A 23,743-nucleotide genomic window follows, 5' to 3' on the forward strand; every position below is an offset into this window, starting at 1 on the left:
AGCTACCTATGGAGTTTGAGGATAAGGGTGTCTACATAAGACCAGGATGTTTGAAAAAAAGAATTTGAAATAAAGGGGAAAAAAAAAAAAACCCCACAAATATTAGCAAAACACAGGTCAGTAATTCTATAACCAACACCAAGAAAAAAAAATTTCCTATTTGTGTGCCCTAAAAGGTCTAAGGAGACCCAAGAAGATAGAAAAAATTATAAAGAAACTGAAGGATACTGAAATTAGGCACTGGAAGATGGCTGAATGTCAGAGTTTTCCATCCTTAGTGCTTAGAAGAAATAAAAAGAGGGAGAAGATACAAATACATGACAAAAGGTCTTATACTTTCAATATTAATTTTAAAAATTTCTAAGAAGGAGCTAAGAACATATAGGCTCATATAGCCCTTGTTAGGCAAGCTCAAAGTCACAGGTGATTGACATCACTGCAATACAAAAAAAGCTCATTTTCCTAGAGATCTATGGTGGTCTGACAAGAATGTGCATAGGCTCATATATTTAAACACCTGGTACCCAGCTGTGGAGCTGTCTGCCTGGGAAACATCAGTGGTACAGTCCTTATTAGAGTGTGTCTCTGGGGGTGGGGCTTTGAGGGTTTCAAAATCCCGTTTTCCTCTCTCTGCCTTGAACTGTGGATGAGATGTGAGCTCTCAGCCTGCCTGCTGTCATGCTCCCTACCGTGATGTGATGGTCATGGATTCTAACCTTCAGGGAAGAGTGAGCCCAGTAAGGGTTTTCTTTCAAGTTGCCTTGTCATGATGTTCTGTCAGGGCGTTATCAAAGTAACTAAACAAAGTGTGAACCAAGAATTAGTATGAAAAAAATTAGTTGTGTTGAGAAGCAGAGGCAAGACTGTGAGCTATGCTATACCACACAATACATGAGACTACAGAAAACCAAAGAAAACACAAAAATAAAGTAGAGATGAATTGAGCAACTCAGAAGAAAATTTAAAAACTTAAATACACATGGTCATAAAAATTTATCTACCAACGACACAGAAAAAAAGAGTTTTCTAAACATTTACATGATGGCATTTACATGATATTCCCCAATTCTTGAGAAATATATGTTCTTGAGAAAGTATTTATCAAAAGGTTAAAACGGTATCTCTAAGTGTGAGACTGTATGCTTTTATATTTTTTCTTCCCATTTCACTCCATCACTGAATAACAACGCAGTCATCAACAGCTGCAGCACATACCTATAACGCTGTGTCTTCCCCTGCATCTTCTTTAAAACAGGGGCGGTGTGCCCAGAGTCACTAGAGGAAGATGACGGAAGGTTGCTTTCTGCACCTCCTGTCCTCATCTTGGGATGTCACAACACTGAGATTCCCAACAGAAACACTTCCTGGGGCAGCTTCTGGAATGGGCTCCTGTTATCCTCAGGGTCCCCCTTGAAAAGGCAGACAAAGGGCAACGGTTTTCTCAGTGACATGAGCACAGTGTGGGGTCAGTTCCTAGTAAGTTAACACAAAACATCTGACTTTCTACAGGTATCTGGTGGGAAGCACACCACCTTTTCTATCCAATGTCATGATAAAGGGGTTAATTCTCAAGACCTAAAAGGTTTGGTTTACTCTAAACACAGTTCACCAGTCTCATGAAAGTTTGTAATCTGACTTTTTAAACTATTTAGTCACAAAGTGGCTCGCTCCAACTGCTTCCTGTATAGTCTGTGAACTTGTGCAGGCCTCACTGATGCTCCCTCAAGAGGGTAGCCAGGTGCCCTAACAACAGTCCCAGATCATTAATAGCACAGCACTGGGGGTATCAGAGATAAACAGGCTCTAAACAGCTAAAGGCTTTTGATTTTTGTTTTATTCTTCCTTATATATAGTGCTTCTCCCTCTTCTATTTGATGCTTTGAGGGAAGATAATGAAAGGAAGGTCAGAGACTCCTTTAGCACCACTACATAAAGCCTCAACATCAGTGGGTGGGTGTTCCAGACATTCTTTTTGGTTAATCAAAGAATTAATAGCTGCACGTAGGCAGATGAAACTGCTGGAAAAATGACTAATGGCTGTTAGCTGTAAGCTGGGAGTCACAGGCACAGACATTCAACTTCCTTGGGTTCTCAAACCCCTTGGTCTGCTCTATGAGCATTGTTAAAAATCACCCCTTCCTCCCTCACTGGTAACTAGACATCCTAGACACTCAAAACCGTTCTTCCCTGACAAAAACCAACTCTTAACACATTCCCATGGTAATGTCACAATGCCAACTCCTGCTCAGTCCTATCCAACCTGTTTCCTAAAACACCTGCCAACCCAACTACCTGTTAACCTTAACCTGACAGTTCATAATCCTTGTGCACCACCATCTACCTATTACACACTGCGTCAAAGCCCTCATCAGTCCCACTAAAATATACTCTCTCCATCTTTCCATGTCTAACAGGCAGTACAAGATCTTTCTTTTCTGATCCAGATGGCATTTACTATGTTCCCTTGTATGCTGTATCTCTGGATATGTACTGGTTCCATCTGGCCTAAAAGAGAAAATCCCCAAGAGTCCCTTATCTAGCAAGAGCTATACCTTGCTTATCTCTGAGCCAAGCTCAGTGTAACATCTTTGGATAGTATCCCTCTGATCAGTGTCTTCGCAATGAATGCAGTGGACACAGCTGCAAACAAAGGACTGCCTTTAAAGTCTGCATAAAGGGTCACTGGTAACTCTTGAGTGCTTGTAGGTGAATAGGGAGACCTCTTAAATTGAAACATTGAAGGACACTAGAATTCTTAGCTTTGAAGTTACAATAACTTTCTGTCCTTTACAAAGTTAAGTCATATACTCTGGTTCTCTATATTCTACTAGCTTATCACAAGCTTAGGAGTGGACATAAGAAAGGGAGTTCAAGACTTTTTCAAGAAAACATTTCATCAAATTCTATATTTTTTTAATTTAATATTCTGAACCATTCAGCTTCTTGCTGAAGTCTGTAGTTTCTACAGTAGAGGGGCATGAACCAAGCACATTAGGAAGGTATGCTATCCCAGGCTAAAGGGACTGAAGGAAGTTTAGGTATTCTGTAAGAAAGACATTTCAGGACAAAGCAGGATAGGGTTGTGGTACAGTAGTTCTTTGGTGGCCAACCTTTCCTTCCTGAAGGGCTACTGCAAGTGAATTATGAACCACCATGTGAAACAGTCTACAGGGCATGTCAGCAGCAGAGGACACACCAAGCTAGAGGATGATGTCATACCTGTAGCCTATGAAAACAGTCCTATTCCATGGGCAGTTCATTAGTGACACCATTATACAAGCTTACATGGCTATTATGGCTTAAAGTTGCATAAATGTTCATCCAGTTTTCTGTGCTGTGGGAAGTGGAATCTAAGGCTTCATGCAAGATATGCAAGCTATATTCCAGTCACTTCAAATATTTTTATGTAAAATACTTTATTATTTAATCAATAGTATTTTGAGTAATAATAGATCATATGGGCATCTAAAAAAACAAACAACAACAACAAAACAAAAAACCTTAAGAAGACCTCTCCCCATATCTTCTCTACGTAGGGAAAAAAATAACACGTTTCAAGCGAATTCCTTAACATTAGCTATAAGTTTTAAATTAATAGAGTAGGACAATAAGAGTGCTTCTATAGAGACTAGTGTGCAGATGAATGTGGGCTATTGTTACAGTCGCTTTCATTTTAACATCCCCTAAGAAAGGTCCTTGCCCATCAAACTATCACAAAATAATAGGCAAAATACAGGACAATTTAGCCTGTATTATGAAGTGTGAAACCCAGCAACAGTGAACACAGATGTCAAAAACTGTAGAGTGTAGTATGTGTAAGATGTGTCCTCTGAAGCCAAAAAATGTACAACGCCCTTCTGTTTCATACATTCTATGAGTCGGTTTACATAAACCACACACACACACACACACACGCACACGCACAAGCAACAACGCAACGCACACACTCACACGCACACAAACACGCAGGACACTATAGTATACGAACTATACTGTTCTAAACTGGGCAATCAGCTAGCATAACTTTTCTGTCATAAATCAGTTCACTGACTTTCCGTGGACTACTCTACAAATTCATTTTAATACAGAAAAACTTCTTTAGATACAGCAAGGATACTAGCAGGAGCATTGTGTCTGTTCCTCTTGCCTCTAGGTCAGTGATAAAAGTGAGATATTCAGAAAGAACTGGGGCAGAGATTAAATATAACAAAAATGTAACAAACCCAGTATCCCAGGGCTTTGATGACATCAAGTTTACACATTGGACACGTTCGGTGATCCAAAAGCCATGGTCAATGCATATTCTATGAAAAATATGCCTAAAAAAATTAAGTATGTATTAATGTCCTTAAAATAATATTCCCAACTCTTTAAAGAAAATAATGCATTTTACCAACACATCCCTTCATTAAAAGTTAACCAACAGTACATCAACATTGTAGTCTAGTCACGTTTCTATTTTCTTTTCTATTTTCCATTTAAACAGATTTTGGATTTAATAGTAAAATGTTTTTTAAAAAGTGAAAGCTTCTCTTCATTCCACAAAAAAAAAAAAAGGATGTATCAACTTCTACCACATACTAGGCACATCTTTTGTGCGCATTATTATGTATTTTTGAGATATGATCTTGCTATACACTCAAGTTAGCCTAGAATGTGCTATGTAGTCCAAGATTGCCTTTAATTTAGAATCCTCATACTTCTGCCTCCCAAATACTAGAATTATAGTTATGTGCTACAATGTCCAACCATTTTTAATGTGCCTTAGTAGAATACTTATAAACCACTTAGGCTAGTAAAGCCCATAAATAAGCTATCGCTAATAAACTAATCCTAAACTGGTCACGTCTTCTTTAAGTCTATAAATGACTCAAGTGAAAACACATGACAATACCTGTGAGCGGCAGAAAGAAGCTACTTCCTCTTGTGTACTTTTATGAACCCATCTTTAATAAACATCTGTTGCTACCAGTAGAACACACACATGTTCCCTTCTTGTTGGTTTATCTTGCCCCTTCCATGTTATGTATGAAGTAAGTCAGAGGCTTTGAAGCAGGACAGATTAGGCTCAAGCACCAGTTGTGACTAGACCACAAGGACCACAAGAAGCTATGTGTCGCCTAATTTCTACACCTACACCATGAGCTTTTCACGGTGTCTACAAGTATTTACCCAGTAACTGTTCATTTTTATTACTTTTTATTTTGGAGACAGGGTTTCCTCTGTGTAGTCCTGGGACTTGCTTTGTAGACCTGGCTGGCCTCAAATTCCCTGAGACCCCACCTGCCTCTGCCTCCTGAACACTGGGATAAAAGGTGTGCACCACCACTGCCTATTTGAAGACTTTCTTTAAACAAAAGCTGCAGAGCCATTAATAGCAATTCTTAATTATGAACAGTCTAGTCCAGCTTATCATTTTAACCTCAAATCAATACTGACTGACCCAGAGAGGTTTCCAAAAACAAGAAACTTCAGTTTTTGCTGGGGTGATGTTTTAACTCTACTTTTCAGTGTGTTTTCTGCATACCACGACCAATACAGGCTGGCCTCAAATTCAGAGTGGCTACTGTGCTGACCTTATGTAAATGCTGACAAATTTTGACACTTTCTCAGGGAACCCTTATTATTTTGGTACTCATTTTTTTTTTTTATTTCCTCAACAGAGGTATCAAGAAGGTAATCTTCTAAAACATACCACATTAAGAGTAAAATATTTTGTAAAAAAAAAAAAAAAAAAGCAAATACACTAACTTGAAACTTGATTCTAAAATATGTAAAGTATAACTGGAAATTTTATCAGACATTTAAAAAAATCTAATTTTTATACATACAACAAACTCTTCTGCTAATCAGCATTTGTTTAAGAAGTAGCAGATTATATAAAAATGAAAAATGTCTACTTCCCAGTGTTAAAACTCCACCTGTGCTACTGAAACCTGAGAAAAAGAGAGAATGTTTTTCACACAGCTTCAAAAGGAACCCACACCCAGGGCAATAATAACAGCAAACTACTGCCTGCTTTCAGATCATTGAAGGCCCTAGGTCCTTCATCCTTCTTGATTTCTTTCAGTAGAACATGTGTTCTGCTTCACTAGGTTTATAACAGAGTCTACACAAGCCCTGATAAAACTAAAAGCCAGTCTAAAACAAAGATATAATGGATCTTAGTGATCACCTTAAAGTTTCTCAAGCAAGAGACTTTAAGAAGTCTTGAAGTCAATATGAAGATAAGATAAATACGACCATAAGATCTTCCTATCAGAAAATGCCTGGAACTCTTTTGTCAGAAAACTGAAACTTGTTATTTTTAGATTTTTAGTAGGAGAAACTTATTCATACTTGCATGGCAGGATCTCTGATAACATCCTTTACTTTAAAGTTTTCAAATGCACACTGCACAATTCTCGGCATCAACATCAATTCCCTGCAAAGAGAGTTAGATGTTAAGAGTACACACACACATTACACATATAATAAGGTTAGGAAAAAAAAGAAAGCCGACTAAAACAATGGATTCTACTTTATGCTGGAACAACTGATCCAAAACACAGATAATCACATTGACATTTACTTCTTACCACTATAAGCAGTTATTTTAAAGAATATGAATAAAAAGGGAAAAAAATTCATTGCCTAATCAGGCATTAGCAGTGTTTTAAATAGTATGTTGTGTTTGGGGAAAAAAAATAGACTATTAAGGACTGTAGAAATACAAAACCCAAACTTTTTTCTTTTTTGAGACAAGGTCTCTTGTTTTCACAGGCTAGCCTCAGGTTCACTGTATAGCCAATTATGACCTTGATTTTTCTGATAATCCTGCCTGTATCTTCCAAAAGTTTAGATTATAGCAGTGAACCACAAAGCAAGTTTATATGGGGTGGGAGATCAAACAGGACTTCTTCAACGCCAGAAAAACACTCTACAAAGTTAAACTACATTCCAATCTTGCTGGCTATTATGGTTAAACAAAATATTTAAGTATAAATTTGAATATATCAAAAGAAAGAAGCTATTTGTCTTCTGGAATTATTTAAAAGAATCTGTATCTCTCTTAAAGAACAGTTACAACTTGGAGAAAGTACAAATGGCTACATATCTGAAATTTACTTCATTAGTGTTAACCTCCACACCCTCCTGATTAGAATGAGTCACCACTTTTGCCTAATAAATGACGAAAAGGCATAAAAACAAAAAACAGAAAACAAAAATTGCTGGCTGGTAGGATAGCAGAATTGGCAACATTCCTACAACTAAGAATCTATAGGCCATAGACTTTCTGTGAGTTAGTCGGGGTCATTGTAGCCAGGACAAGCTAGATTCTGGACACAGGGATTCCGGAACACAGCAGTGTGTACTTCTGAGACCACAATGTTTGGCAGCTCACAGTACAGAACACAGCCACACTATCCTTGAGCTGTTATTTAACCATTCCTTAGCCAGGTGTAGCAATTAACCAAGAATAGTAAAAACCTTATTTAGAAGTTACAGACATTATCAAAGACTTAAAATTAACTTTAATAGCATTTTAAAATTTATGTTATAATATTTTATGAAAGATTTTAGTATTTTTATATGTATTCTTTGAGTTTATGTACACCATGTACATACACAAAGCCTCAGAGCCAGAAGCACTGATTCCCCCGACCTGCAGTTATAGGTATTTTATAGTGCTGACATGGGTGCTGGAAACTAAAGCCAGGTCCTCTGTAAAGCAGTTAGCGCCATCTCCCCAGACCCTTAAATTCTATGTTAGTAAAATTCTATGAAAGTAACAATAGAAGTAAAATATTTTTACTTCTATTTCACAGTATGCAAGAAACTATTTATAATTCCTTAATAATTTACAAGCTTCCACAGTATCACAAGAAAAAAACTAGAAACACTTGTCTACAGAACTGGATAAGATGTAGACGCAAAAACTCATTTTCCTGTGTAAGTTTAGATAGAATGTAGAAATGGCTTCCAAATCCAGCACACACTTCACAGTCATTTAGAGATCTTTTAAGAAATTATTTTGGACAATTTTAAAAGCAGGTTCCTGGTTATCATACTTTAATAAATGTTGGGTATAGGAAGAGAATAGTATCAATTTACTTGTATTCTCAAGGGCTTGGCTCATTAAGTTACACATATGAACCTTTCTTCTCACATGTAAGCAATGAGATTTTTTGCTAAAGAGGGGGGGAAAACCCATGCAGCAGTCCAGTAGAATTTAAGTTTGTATAAAGTATTGATTTCCTCCCTGAAAATTAAATGAAGAATAAAATTTTTGTTCTTTTTTGAAAAAGGTTCTCTCTGCACTAGCCCCAGCTGTCCGGAACTTGCTCCTGTAGACCAGGCTGGCTGGAACTCACAGAGATCCGCCTGCCTCCACCTCCCGAGTGCTGGGATTAAAAGTCATGTGCCCACTACAGCCTGGGGAAGAATATATTTTTAAAAATCAATTCTCACAGCCTAGATCAGCATCTAATTATAAATCAGCAGAAGAATTCCTATTTAATACCCATGAAAAACTCTACACATACTCTGCTTGGCGAGTTACTAACTGTAAACTCTCGCTGGTGATTTGCATTGTAAGGAATTCAATACTTATACCAACTAGTAAAACTCCGCTATATACTACAGTGTAAAAGTTACTGGGGAAGGAATGATCCATTCATACAATCCGAGCAGACACTTAATCCTAAATAATGCCACAGAAGCCATTAATTAACAGATTTCAACTTTTAATACACAGGTTTATAATTTAATGTCTTTTAAGAAAGTCACTGTAAGTAGGGCAGAGGAAGAGAAGGAATAGTTTCTTTTATATTCTTCCTTCCATGAAGGGGAAGAGAGGACTGGAAGGTGAAACAGATTGAGTCTCAAAGCTTAATGAGCTAAATGAACAGTATCGACTGATTCAGCTCACAGCTACAAGGTGACATGAGGTGCTGCAGAGGACGGCCCACTATGAGACCAAATGTTATTACATTAACAAATTTTCCTTATAAGGGTGTATGCTTGAGGAGTTAGTGCATCTGGAACAGTGACTTTACATCTCTGACTGAGCATGTCAAATGGTTCCCCTTTTAAAAGTACAGTTTTAAAAATACTTTTCTGTCCTCTACAAATGTTTAGTTGTTTTCCCTGTAATTGAGGGGCTTTGAGAGAATGTACAAACAGTCTTGGATCCAACAGATGAATTTTATAGTTATTAGAGATTCATACTTTTTAAATGCAAATCATCTTTATAGTCATTTACTTTGGCCTACCATAACTTCAATGACAGGAATATTGGCACATTGTTGTCACTGGGTACATACAATGTAGGAACTATCTTTTAAATTAAATTTAATTCATTTAAACCTTTTGCAGGGGATGGGGTACTGTGGTCAATCCAGGACTTCATGCGTACTAATTAAGGGCTCTACTACTGAGTCCACGGATTGTAATTCATTTACATTTTAACAGTCATGTGACTAATGACTGCTAAAAATGGCCTCTTCATTGTTAATTTCTGTCAGCCTTTCTTTAAAATATTGAAACATGTGTATGAAGGCTTAGCATAAGCATCACATGCTTGTCACGGCTGAAGAGTAGACTGGAAAGAAAGTATTTCTCAAAACACACAAACATCCTCCAGTCTGAACCCCAAACAAAGCACAATGAAAGCATTACCTTCTCTCCATGCTTTTACAGTGTGTAGTGGAAGCTGGCCATAACTTTCTTAGTTTCCTTTCTATGATTCTTGGGGAGGAAAACAATATTATTAAGTAGTCTTTTAAAATAACCCACAAAACACAATGTAAACAAAGTTTTCATTAGTAAAAAAGTTAAATGATTACTTATAAAATAAATTAGAAAAAACTTTAATATATAAAAGAGCCATATAACATATAAGCTACTTGGTAAAAATTACTATTTTTCTTTTCTTTCTCCCTCCCTGCTTTTTGGAACTAATACTTTACTCTAAAGCCCTACTTGGTCTTGAGATAAAAACAAACCTCCTGTCTCAGCTTCCGAAACACTAGGATTACATGAGCTACTATGACCAGCTAAGAATGTATTCATTTACTTACTTGCTTATTTGCAATTAAGTCTAGGGTCTCACACATGCTGAACAAGTACCCAACCACAGAGCTATATCCCCAGTTCAGGAATAGCTGCTTTTAATTCCATATCTGGAAAAGAACACTCTTTCTTTTCTTTTTTCTTTTTCTTTTTTGATGTTGGAGTAGAACTGGAAACTCCTAGCACTCTAGACATGCGCTGGCCACTTAGCCACACTTTCACAACTTCCAGAAATACAATTCCTACACTTAACCCTGGCATGAAAAGTAACGATGCCCAGGAGAGAAGGCACCACCCAGTCTCCATCACCAGTCTCCAAGAGCCCTGCCTACTTATCAGGCCAGGAAGCCTATTGTGCATAGAACTGAGTGTGCTACTGGAAGCTCTGGCTTTTCTCTCTGCTCAAGAAAGGGTTTGCCTTCAGGTAATGGCTTATCAGCTACTCTAGTACAGACAGAGCTCCCCTTTGCTCCTCAGCTTCTGTCAAGCTAGAAAACAGGGTTACATATGTTCTTTCTGTCACATGCCCTTCTGCTAGTCCTCTCTGTCTACAAAAAGACAAAGAGGTTATGGTACCTATAGGAACCAAAGGTACAAAATGTGACCTAGACTTAAAATACATCCCAATTAAAAATTTATCAAGTTATGAGTACTTAAATAAGAAAACAAAATAGTACGCTTAAGTGTAACTTCAAGTAGTATATAGAATATACTGATGAGCTATCATTTATAATGAACCAAACTGAATTAATAAATTAAATGAATAGTTATCCATAACTACCTGACTTCCAAACTGTGAGCCAGCATATAGGAAACGCTGTATGTAATAGAATATTAGCCATGCTAATGAGATAATCATCATCGTGATAAAGGCAATGGCCACAAACACCACAGACTGACCACTGATGAATTCTTGCATATGACGGGTACCAATCCCTATGGTCATTTTTACTGGAATTCCTTTTTGCACCAGATCAAAAATTTCTCGTCCTTTTGGGTAGCTAATCATAATGACAACTGTATTTCCCGTTCCTGCACAGAACAAAGAGATGAACAAAGGCAAAAGTTAGATAAAATTAAGAGTCTATTCATTATTACATCAAATACATTTGAAAACTTCAACAGCTGGGCGGTGGTGGCACGCGCCTTTAATCCCAGTACTCAGGAGGCAGGAAGCAAGCAGATCTCTGTGAGTTCGAGGCCAGCCTGGTCTACAAAGCCAAGTTCCAGGAGAGCAAGGGCTGTTAACCCTAATTTTGAAAAACAAAAAAGAAAACTTCAACAAAAATGAGTAATTTTCAGAAAAACATCAACTGCCAAAATTGGTTCCTAAAGAGAAAACAGTCTGACTGAAGCCAGGACACCATTTAGACCCACAGGTGAATCATCAGACCTTTAAGAAGCACAAAATACTAATGGTATTATTTAAAACTGTTTCATAGCTATTAAAAGGACACTTACAATTTTCTCTAAGCCAGGCATGGTGGACATAGCAGACCTTCAGTTTAAAGATAAAGCAATGGACTACACAGTAAAGTAAAAGGGTCAGCCTGGCTAACATGTTGAGACCTTGTCACGCACCAACAACCCACTTCCTGCCCCCCCCCCAAAAAAACCTATAGTCCCGAGAGCTCGATGTAGGTCATGGTCAGAGAGTACTTGTCATAGTATGTACCAAGGTCCAGGGTATGCAAATGTGAGAACGTCTATAAAAAGTCTATCTAGGATATAAAACCCAAAATAGTAATAAAGGCAAAAGAATCATCACAGATTAATTTCACTTATGACTATGAATGTAAACTGCTTCCAAAACATGGCTATTAGATTTAGGGAGGTGTTCTACCAGAGTGGGTTCAGAATCTGCCCAGGGCTATAAAGAAAAGCCAGTCAAAAAAAAAAAAAAAAAAGATAAAGGAAAAGGAAAAAAAAAATTAGGGACTATGAGAACTCTATTGTGATCACACTACCATTTTGTTTTTCTTGTCCTGAGACAGCATTTATCCTCATGATGTAGCTCTGGATTTCATAGAACTCATTATGTAGACCAGGCTGGCCTAGAACTCAGAGATCCACCTGCCTCTGTCTCTCCATTGCTAATTAAAGGCATGCGCCACCTTGCTAAGCTTGTGATCACTACTATTATCAATCCTTTGAAGACATGGAACAGCCCTGAGACAAAAAGGGGGGGGGGAGAGAAAAAGGGGTGGTTGGTGCAAATAAAGCTCACTTTTATTATGACTAGGTATAAATTAATATAGCAACCCACAAGTAATCAACGATTAAAAAATACTCCAAGTCACATAGGAAAGTTGTTAACAATGAAAGCTGGACTAGTCTTTACAGTTAAAGTATTAAAACAGTGTGGTAGTAGCAGATGAAGACAGTCACAGAAATTAACCCAGGATGCAAATGATACAGAAATCAATTAAGAGAATTTTTTTTTTTTTTTTTTTTTGGTTTTTCGAGACAGGGTTTCCCTGTAGTTTCTAGAGCCTGTCCTGGAACTAGCTCTTGTAGACCAGGCTGGCCTCGAACTCAGAGATCCGCCTGCCTCTGCCTCCCAAGTGCTGAGATTAAAGGCATGCGCCACCACCACCACCCGGCCATTAAGAGAAATGTTTAAAAAAAAAAAAAAAACAGATAAAGGCAAATGGGTATGATACTGGGGGAAAATCTACATGTTTTTCTCACAACGCATGCCAAAATAAATAACTAAAATCTAAGATGTTAAATGTGTAAAGAAAAAGAAACTACAAAATCCAGAAGAAAGAAGAGAATTAAAATTCAATTAGAAAAATCCACCTAGAGGACTGGTAAGAAACGTGGCGGGTGATAACGCACAACTTTCATCCCATTACTCAGAAAGTCAAAGGCAGGGCAACCTGGTCTACAGAGCGAGTTCCAAGATAGCCTGGGCTACACAGAGAAATCATTTCTAAAAAAACAAAAAAGACTGATAAGCATTACCATCTAATTCTGTACCATCCCATCACCTTAAGAAGAAATCCTATGTCCATCCATTAGCAGTCATCTCCCATAAATGAGTTTTAAATGTATGATAAACATGTTTTCAGCTATCCGTAACATTAGCAAAAATGTAAAGTTTCATATATTCTACTGGCAAATAATATGCGTAAGTCAGCATTTGTATACTGTGTATGTGTGTACAGGGCAGGGGGGAGAGAGGACAGGGAAAGAGGGAGAGAGGAGAGATAGAATATGAATTACTCTTTGTATGGGAGACCACTGTATCCAGAAACTTAGATGTATTCATATATAAAACATGGCAGAATACTTGTAAAGATACTTTTATTCAATGATTTAAAATTTAATTAAAGATGTTTACTTTATGCATATAGTGTTTTGTTTGCAATGCATGTTGTTGTGAACCACATATGTGCCTGGTGATTGTGGAGGCCCAAACAGGGCGTCAGATGCCCTGTAACTGGAGTTACAGACAGCTGTGAGCTGCCATGTGGATGCTGAGAATTGAATCTGGGTTCTCTGAAGAGGGCACCCAGTGCTCTGAACTACTAAGCCATCTCTACAATCCTTCAGTGAGTTAAAAAAATAAAATCTTTTAAAAGTCAATAGTAAGGATTCTTACTGTCAAAAACATCCTAATGATGTTCTGATATTTCAGACTCCAGAACTGCTAAGTGAGAATTGGCCCCATGTCAGTAGACAGAATCCAAAATGAATGAACTTAGGTATTTCAGACTGTTCAGGAGGTGACTGGACATGCACAGGACAAACACAAAGTCTTTTTATTTCTTTCTCTATTAGGGTATGCTGCATAAGGCACGAGGCTTTTTTTGAATGTTGAGTGTCTTTCTTTTAAGACAGTGTCTCATGGCGGGTCCTTGAATTCCTCCTGCCTCTGCCATCCTGAGTGCTGGGATTAAATATGCAATACCATGCCTGGCAAAAATAAAACAAATTTCCTTTCAGAAAACTCATAATCACTACTCCCTTCCCAAAGTTTCAAGGACAGAAACCAAAAATAAGGTGGACATTAACTGAGAACTGTAACTGTACTTACCACTCTCTTTGCTTTAAAAAAAAAAGTGTAGAGCTAGGGGAATGGCTTAGCAGTGAGTGCACACCTACCAGGCATGAAGCTGATTCTATTTCCAGGACCAGGGGAAAATAAGTTTAACATCCACTTATCAATACCAACAGTATGCTGAATTTTCTCCTTCAGTTAGTTTTCAACCCAGTTGAAGTTAAACCAATCTAAGTGAGAAAGGATAAACAAGACTAGTGTTTAAGGGGTTGGGAAGCTGTTTAGTGATAAAATGTGTGTTTAGTATGGAAAAGGCAGAATTTAAACCCAACTACCCTCTCTAAAAATGTTTATTGCATGCTATATGAATAAGACAAACTCCTTAGCATGCTTGAGACCCCAGTTTCAGTCCCCAGTAACAATGAGAGGTGGGAAGCAGGCATGAAGAACTTGGCTGCAAGACAGAGCTAAAGAGATACAGCAGGTCTTCAAGACGCTAGGTGCCTCCAGCTTTGGCTGTTAACTGTGCCCACACCTTAGGCTCCCTTACTGATGAGGCTACAGGCAGCACCAGCACACTCAAGGCATACTGATAGGGATAAAAGAATTAAGAAGCCTAGGTTTGGTGATATCATAGACATCATTTACCTGGTAAACAATGATAGAAATTCTGGTGTGGGGTAAACAGCACAAAAATAAGCAACAAGACTCCCCAAATATCACTGCTTAGACCATTTGAAGGTACCATTTTCAAGTGGTACCAAAAAAGTCATTTCTTCCAGAAGAGAACAAGTTTTGCAGTAATACTTCTCAAAAAAAAAAAAAAATCATTTCTTTCTCTAGCTCTAGCCTCAGTTTAACAGGTTTTAAACAACACACCTTGAGGGTTGGTTGAGATGACTTAGCAGAAAAGAGCACATATTGCTTTTGTAGTAATTTTAGTTACTGTAACTCCAGTTCAAGGGGATCTGATGCCTTCTGGCCCCTTTGGGCACTTGTTCACATATGGTGCACACAAACTCATAAAACTGCAAATACATACTTATACAAATAAATAATTCTTTTTTAAAAAAAATCACATTCTTTCCCTGGAGAAAAGGCAGGAGCCTACAGTCTGCTACGACAGTGAACTGTGACATCACTGATGGACATACGAAAATGAGGACAATTGTTTGGTTTCTATAAACCTAGCCACTTTGACGACATGTCTTCTTTGGTGCTCTTGGTCCTTCTCCCCTTGGTCTCTTGGCCTCCTGGCTCACTCTGGGCCTCTTGGCTTCTGGTCCCTCTCTTGCCCTCTCTTGCTCTCCCCATTCTCTTCTCTCATAGCCCAGATATCTCTGGCTGTGCTCTCTCTCTCATATCTACAATAAATCTCCTCAACCATACCATAGGGCATCAAGCTCTGATTTTTGTGTGTTTGTTTTTCTCAAGAGAGGGTTTCTCTGTAGCTTTTTGGAGCCTGTCCTGAACTAGCTCTTGCAGACCAGGCTGGCCTTGACCTCAGAGATCCGCCTGCCTCTGTCTTCTGAATTAAAGGCGGGCGCTAACACCACCGCCTGGCATGTTCTCATTTTTTTTTCATTCATCTGGTGAAAACAAAGCATACACTATTTTATCTTGGTGATTTCCACTATGATCTTAGCCACAGGAAATTTACTGAACTGCCAGAAGGGCACCCTTGTAAGGTGGCTTCTGTCTGCAAGATGATGCTGAAACCAGTTTGAGCCTAACTAAAGGAAACTATGGTTTTTTCAACATGTACAATAATGACCCTGAGAAGACATACTGAGAGGCAGGTATTGACCACCTTCAGGAAAATATCCAGCAATCCAGGAACATGGATAGTAACAACTACAACACAGTTATAACCCACCTAATATTATGACAAGGTACAAGTTAAAGGCCTGTTTAATAAAAAAAGAACCTTGCAGAACATTTCAAATAGAAACAATGGTGTAATTCTGCCATCTTGGTTAAAAGCTTTTATACTGAAACCCAAGTGGCTTCTACACTACCAGTTGATAACAATTTCTTGTGCCAATATCATCACATTCTTTTTGACAATGAGAGATGGGGTGTGCAGGGCAGGGGAGACCCATCACAAAACATATCACGTAAAGCAGAAAGCGGCCATATTCTGGAGAGATGGCTCAGAGGTTAAGAGCATTGCCTGCTCTTCCAAAGGTCCTGAGTTCGATTCCCAGCAACCACATGGTGGCTCACAACCATCTCTAATGGGGTCTGGTGCCCTCTTCTGGCGTGCAGGCATACACACAGACAGAATATTGTATACATATAAAGAAGAAAGAGAAGAAAGAAAGAAAGAAAGAAAGAAAGAAAGAAAGAAAGAAAGAAAGCGGCCATATTGTCATTCTATAGCTGCGGGCTCAGAAAATTTCAGGGAATTGTTCAATGTTACACATCACCTCAAAATGCTGGTTCTTGGGGTTGGAAAGCTTATGTCCAAGGCAGTATTCATTCCTTTAGTGTTCCATAGGGTGTGTAGTTGCAGAGCCAGACCAGGGCTCAAATCTCATCTTGTTCACTGCCTGAGGGGAGGTGTGTGCTCCTGGACAAACTGCCCTCTGAGAATGATTCTTCTTTGTTGCTGTTGTTAATTAGTTTAAGAATGATTCTTTGGCCTGCCACTTATAAGCACGTAGAATAAAGAGCTTTAGATATGAGGATAATCTTGCTTGGAGTAGAGGGACCCTATCCTGATAGGCACATTTACACTTTATCTTCGTGAATAAAGTTTAATGAACCAAAGGAAAGGAATTTTTCTAGGTCATGAAACAATCACAGAATCAGATCTGAGATGGTTCAGTGGTTAAGAGCACTTGCTCTTGTTCCAGAGGACCCAGGTTCAAATCTCAGCACCCAGATGGAACTTGCAACTGTCTCCAGTTTCAGGAGATCCAATAACCTCTTCAGTCTCTGTGGGTACTGCACATCCATGATGCACAAATAACAGTATGCAGATAAGAAACTCAAAAGAAAATAAATCTTTTAAATACTTATATTTGAGAAAATGATGAGTCTAGCTTGGCTAGTTACTAAAAACAGGCATTTTGTTGAATAAAGAGGGAAGTGAAAAGTTAACCAATATTAGAAAAGTGCAAACTCAGTTTATTTACAGAGTGAAAAAAATTATACCATGTTTTAAAAGTTGTAGCCTGTATAGGCAGTGCCTAGGAATGGGGATGGCTTGTTATCCAGCAGTTTCAGCAGCAAGACTGCTTCCAGAACCTATTTTAAATTGACAAAACTCAGTGATGACTTCTTCTACTCTGTGATTTATTCACTTTTCACAGCTAATCAGGAGGCTGGGGCAAAGAAGTTCCCAAAGGCCAGCACGATCAATATGCCAAGAACAATTCTCAAAGAAGGGGCAGGCAGATGAACAAGCAGCAAGGGAGATGGGTAAAAATGTACAAGCTCTGAAGTGAGTTTGTGCACAAGTTAAGGGATGTCACACACATCTACCAGAGTCCCTCAGACTTTATTTCCTGCCAAATCACAGGCTCTCTGGTCCAATCCAAAAGAGCTAATCTGCTCAAGTAATTTTTGTACAATTGTGTCTGCACTGGCACAGAGAGAAAAATCTCAGTTAAACAGTGAATTTTCTTCACAGGTGGCATAGAGACTTGAAGCATAAGAAATGAGCCTTTGGAATTTTTTTTCTTCCCCAGGGCTTAGTGTTGTTATCATTCTTGCTTGACTAAAAAATGTCATCTTGCACAATCTCACCCACAAAGTAATCTCTATACTGTACATTAGGCAGACAGCTCCCTAAGGGCAGTTTCTGTTTTATCTTTTCCTTCAGCTGAGTACAATGTCATTGTACACAGCAGCATCATAAACCTTCTTGTTGAGTAAGATACTGAACAGTATTTTTAGCAAGTCAAATTACCAGTAACAGAATTCCAAATGTTCCCATGCCAAAAATAAAATGGTTTCCATTTCCTTCTCAATTTTTTTGTGCTCCTCTTGCTACCTTGTCAGAAACAACACAGTTGTAAAGGATTAGCACTTGGACAATAACTTCAAAATTTAGGATTAAGACTTACGAATGTAATAGACCATTTCTCCTCCCAAGGTAACTAAGTTTACTTCAGTATTGTCTTGAAGGAGATAAGAACCACTGAAATATTTAAAGTAGTAAATTGAATTTCTGGTGGAAAAAAAACTAATTTAACAGCAACAACTGATCTTGAGGTTCCAATAACAGAACCTCTTAAACTTTCAGGTTTTCCTTTTTATAAATAAACTGCCACATTGTGGCCATTTCTATCCCCTAAGAGAATCCTCAACAAAACCAAGATTCAGTGCAAACTCAGCTCTACGTGCAGTCACTGTTATTAATTTTATTTGTGTGCTGCACACACACACACACACACACACAGGTATACAAGTGAGGTGCCCAAGGAGGCCAGAAGAAGGAATCAGATTCCCTGGAGCTGGAACTACAGGCTCTGTGAATCATCTAACATGGCTCTGGGAACTGAAACGGGGGGGGGGGGGGGGGACGGGGACACGGGGACGGACTTCTGTAGAAGCGATACTCACTCTTAACCACAGCACCATCTCTCTAGCCTCAGATAGGCCTCCTTTCATAAATCTTTTCTCATTTCTTTATAGGTCACTCTTCATTAGATGGAACAAGTACTACCTGTTTAATTTATCAGGTTTGTGGCATGGAGCATGGATGGCCTGTGAAAGGTTTCTTTATGAATAAATAGATTTGAAAACCTAGCTTATCTCCCAGGACTACAACCGAAATGACCTAGGAAGAAGAATTACAGTAGAGAGGAGGTAATCTGGAATGTCTTCTTTGCTGTAGAGCTTAAGCTGAGTTTGCACTAAATCTTGTTAGATAAATGTTTAAAAGGTTGGCTAGGGTGAATGAGGAGGACACAATTCACAACTGGGCAACATAATTATAAATATTTTTGTATGATTTGGTTTTAGTAAAAAATTTTGGGGTGCAGGAAGACCTGGAGAGATGACTCAGTAGTTAAGAGAACTTGGAGCTCTTTAGCAGAGGACCTGGCGATTCCCAGGACCCCCATGGTGACATAAAAGCCACCATAACTCCAATTCCAGTGCCCTCATCTGGCCTTTATGGGCACCAGCTATGCATGTCGTATGTTTCCATACATGTAGACAAAACATTCATACACATAAAAATAAATCAATAAAAAAATCTGGCCAGTATGATGATCCATGCCCATAACCCCAGCACTTGGGAGGCTAGAAAAGATCATGAGTTAAAGAAGGCACAAGCTACTTAGCAAGACCCCACCTAAACATTCAAACACAAACAACAAAACGTCACCACCACTACCTCCCCTGAAAATGCATTTGTTGAAAATTATACTGAATACTTCTCCTGAGAACTCTTTTGCAGCCTTTCCATGTTAGTTCACTTCAGAACCTTTGGCCTTTTGCAACATTACTTCTGCTACATGGAAGTCTTATAGCCCACCTACTACACATACACATAACTCCCCAATGTCCTGAACCTGTCCATAAAGTCAGTATTTCTGGGGAACTGTCCTAGTTGACCCCATCCTCTATGAGGTGCCACTTCTGGTTAGTTACGCACCAAGATATATTTTAAATTCAAATTAAAGTTGTAGATCAGTTGAGAGCACATTATCACAGATAATCAATAACTGGCTATGCATAAAAGACTATGTAATATGCTTTGCCAATACAAAATGAATACCTCTTAATATACAGCTTCTCTAAAGTTGGGTATTTCTTTTTCTTTTTTCCAAGACTAGGTTCTTAGAACTAGTCACAGTGAACTTTTAGTTAAAAGGCTTATGTTCCATCATTTCAATATTGTGGCCATTTTCAGGGATCTTAAAAGCCTTGTACTGTCTTTAAAGTCTTAAAAGACTTTGTAATGTAGCATCACCATGGCAAACTTTTTCTAAATGTCTGCAGAAATGTTCAGGTAAACAAACTGGCTGGCTTAGCTGGGTATTTTTTCTCTCTCTGAAATCCTTCTTGCAATTCAAGTCCTTTCTCCAGCCGTTTGCCAATTGTTTGGCACTTGGTAAATAACATTCAAGGACGTAAAATGCCATTCTTAAAAGGCTGTGCCAAAATTTTAGCTAGAGGAGTGTGTTACTTATTAACCTACCATAACTACAGTAAGGTCAACACTAAGACTTTAATGATTTGGCTTCTATCTATTTTTATCTATCTTGGTCAAGATAATTTCTACACCTTTCAGCATCAACACCCAGCCTTTAGGCTAAGCACCTGTGCATATAATTCAGTTAAGTTTAAACTCTTCTGGCCTGGAAGGTTATGTTTATTGACAGACCATAAACTCTTCAGAGGCAGGCATTCATCTTAGGTATTTCCAGCTCTGAGTAAGTACAATACTTGGTCCTGCTTAAGACTGCTTAAGAGAGAGAATATTAGCATAACTCTAAGTCCTTACTGATGTTTCTGAGATAGCATCATCACAACTTAGAGACAATCTCTAAGTTTCAGTAATGACTTAAATTTTAAAAGTTACCTAGAGCTAGATTCCAGTGAAAGGAAAAATGGGTTTAAGAACTGGGGAGAAATTCTCCCCACAATTTAGGAAGATTATCAGTATGCAGTTTCAGAAGCACACGCCTACCTGTTTCATAGACATCCAGTGTTACACATCAGCACTAAGAACAGCTGAATAGTGAATTTTCCTAGCTTCAGTTACATTCTGACTATACAGAGGAAACCAACCTAAGTCTAAACAGCCTCAGTGGCTCTAAATATTCAGCTCAAATTTAAATAGTCTTGTCAAAGCTGGCTTCTCCCATCTTCTTTTGTTTTTTGAGAAAGGGTTGCTCTGTGTGGACCCAGATGTCCTGGAACTTACGTTATAGACCAGACTAGCCTCGACCTCACAGAGACCTGCTTGCCTCTGCCTCCAGAGTGGTGGGATTAAAAGTGTGCGCCACCACTGCCCAGCCACAAAGTGATGCCATTGTCATTCCCTGGTACCCAAATGAGCTAAGTTTCTTGAGAGTCACAACCTTTCCACTTTTGCAGTCCCTACAGACCCAGAGTTTAAAATGTTTCCAGCTTTTTCTGTTATCAATCGCACAGCTACCAAATTAATATTATATTCCTTTAGATCAGTGGTTCAAAATGCTAGATAATTTTGTTGCCCCTTAAGTTTTGGCAAAAATCTCAAGGCATTTCTAGTTGTCACAATTGTGCAGAAAGCATCTAGGATGTGGGAAGACAGGAATGCAGCTAAGCATTCTATAGGGCCACCAAGTAATCTGGGCTAAGTTTTAAAAGGCTTTTGAGTATGTTTCTTTACTTGAAGAATGGAGTTAGGAATCTACCTTAAAGGGCCCTCAGGAAGATTCAGTCACTTACACATCTCATTTTTTGATGCGTGTATTTTCACACATTTTTTAAAGGTGCTAACTTTCCCTTTAAAACGTCAGAATTATCATGCTCAGAAGGCTAGAAAGGAGACAAATAATGGGAACAGAAGTGTTCCTCCACTGAAGACTCTAATTAACTTCACTGAGGTGTTTTCTGGGACCGGATAAATTATATGACAACAATATAAACAAGAAAGGTTGCTGAGCCATGGTTAGAACAAGTGTTGTCTGCTTGGGAGGATGTTAATGTCATTATCAAAAAATGCAGCAGGGTAGAGTTAGAAAATTGTAGGGTGATGAGCCTGTCATTTAAAAAGAAAAAGTCTGCATGAAGATGTGTATGCACCTAGAAGTGCACACACCCAACATCAAGGAATCAGGTTCAGCACCTGGGCCTCTTTTCATTGGCAGAATAATTTGGGAACGCTGTAGATGGAGCACATCTATAATGTTAGGAGTCTTGTGGAAACAGGGTGTGTGGACAATGACAATTAGGCCAATTTGTAATCGCTGAATTAACTGCACCAAAAACTGCCTGACCAAACACCACCACGGAGACATGTGTGGGGACATCTGTACTCATTCTTACCTACCTCTGTCGGCAGCCAAACACACCTTGTATTCTCAAAGACCCAACTTCTTCAGGCATTTCTCCTTTCTAGCAGATTACTTTCATGCAATTTAAAGTCTCCCTACCTGCTACTACTCCACCCTACTATGCTCCAACACTTTGAACCCGTTTCTCTGCTAACCTGGAATCAACCTTCCAGAAAAAGAGTTGATCCGCAAATGGAGGTCACTTCCTGGCCATCAAATAGCCATCGTTCCCAACCGTCTATAAAAACGGTCAAACCCATGTCACTTTTTACTTTATAAATTCTGCGTTGCATTCAAGCCAAAACAGAACAACAATAACAACAACAGCACACAGTACAGGAAAAGGATGTCTGACTTAGTAGCAGCAGAAACAAAAAACGGTAATCACAGGAAATTCAGAATGAGTCAACTGTGTGAGGCCTTAAAACGAAATGTGATTTTAGAAGGTGCACCAGAAATCCGATCAAATTCTGGGTCCCTGAAGAGAACTCTGTCCCAAGGATGGTATTTTGCTAACTCATCCTTGCCTGAGATGCAACCTGCTGTCCCTGGAACAGTGTGCTTAAGGACCGGCCTCCCGACAATGAATAGGGTGAAACGATTTCATCTGAACGCATTGCTGTCCAAACACAATGGGCGCGTGCGATCGCCCTCCATGTGTCGAGAGCGCCCAGCAAGCCCAGGTTTCCAGAGTCGGGTTTTTGATATATTCAGAGACGCCTCGTCAAAGTGAAGAAACCAGACAGGCAGCAAGCCATCGCTTTAGGCTGGTGAAGAGCCGATGCGACCCTGGAGTGCGCCGGGGGAAGGATCTCCCTCCGCTCCCACACAGGCACCACTCAGTCAACTTTGGAAGACGGTGAAGCGACCTTAGGCGACCCCGGCGATCAGGGATCTGGAGACCTTTTGCAATCGGGAGGACCTTCCTCCGGCGGGAGGGTCCTTTGCTACTCTCCTGCCGATCGGGTCGCTTCCCGGCCTTCTCTTCCCCCCCCCCTCCACCCCGAGGGGGAAAGCTCCGAGCCAGTGGGGGGCACGCACTTCCCTCTCCACGCCACCCGGGAAACCAGCAGGCTCGCCCCTGCCCCGGAGGGCGGCCCCGCGCCCGGCCTGCTCACCCGCGTGCGACATGGGCTCGGTGGCGTTCCCATAGTTTTTCTGGTTGTAGACCACCACCGCCGAGGCGTTCCTCCGCGCCGCCACCAGCACCTTGTCCTTGAAGGTGCAGCCGCCTCGGGCCACCAGCGCGACCCAGGGCGCGGCGCCCAGGCCGCCGGGCGCGACGAAGCGCGTGTCGGGCGCGCAGCCCTCCTCGTTCCCGTGGGCGCGCGGGATGCCCACCAGGCCCTGCTTGTCCTCCCTGGGCGAGCTGTCGCCGAAGCGGCCGCTCTCGGACACGCTCCACACCGTCTGGTTCGACAGCGGGTCCACGTACTCGATGCCTACCATGGCCGAGTACCACTCGAGCGCCCCGCCGCCCACCCCGGGGGCGCACAAGGCCAGCGCCAGCAATGTCAGCGTGTCCCGGGCCCCCGCGCCAGCCGCGGGCCGCCGTCGCCGCGCCGCCATGGCGGCCCGGCCGGGCTGCCGAAAAAGAAGAGCTCGAGAGCCGAGCGAGCCTGCTCGCTCCAGGGCCGACCCGCAGCTCTGAGGAGGCGGCCGCCGCTCGCGAGACACCGCC

The 23,743-nt window shown here is 40.1% G+C and overlaps 1 protein-coding gene across 1 annotated transcript; it reads right to left on the reverse strand.

Moving 5' to 3' along the window:
* Nucleotides 1-1,215: 1,215 nt before the first annotated feature.
* On the reverse strand, nt 1,216-23,743 carry Rnf149 (ring finger protein 149). The gene is given in 12 exon segments (XM_038343827.2): nt 1,216-1,265; nt 1,268-1,307; nt 1,309-1,388; nt 1,391-1,409; nt 4,224-4,294; nt 4,297-4,319; nt 6,340-6,353; nt 6,355-6,384; nt 6,386-6,424; nt 9,661-9,729; nt 10,835-11,085; nt 23,181-23,743. Coding segments are annotated over 12 exon segments (1,137 nt in total). The 5' UTR covers nt 23,632-23,743.

This window comes from Arvicola amphibius, chromosome 9 (assembly GCF_903992535.2).
Source record: "Arvicola amphibius chromosome 9, mArvAmp1.2, whole genome shotgun sequence".
Lineage (NCBI taxonomy): Eukaryota > Metazoa > Chordata > Mammalia > Rodentia > Cricetidae > Arvicola > Arvicola amphibius.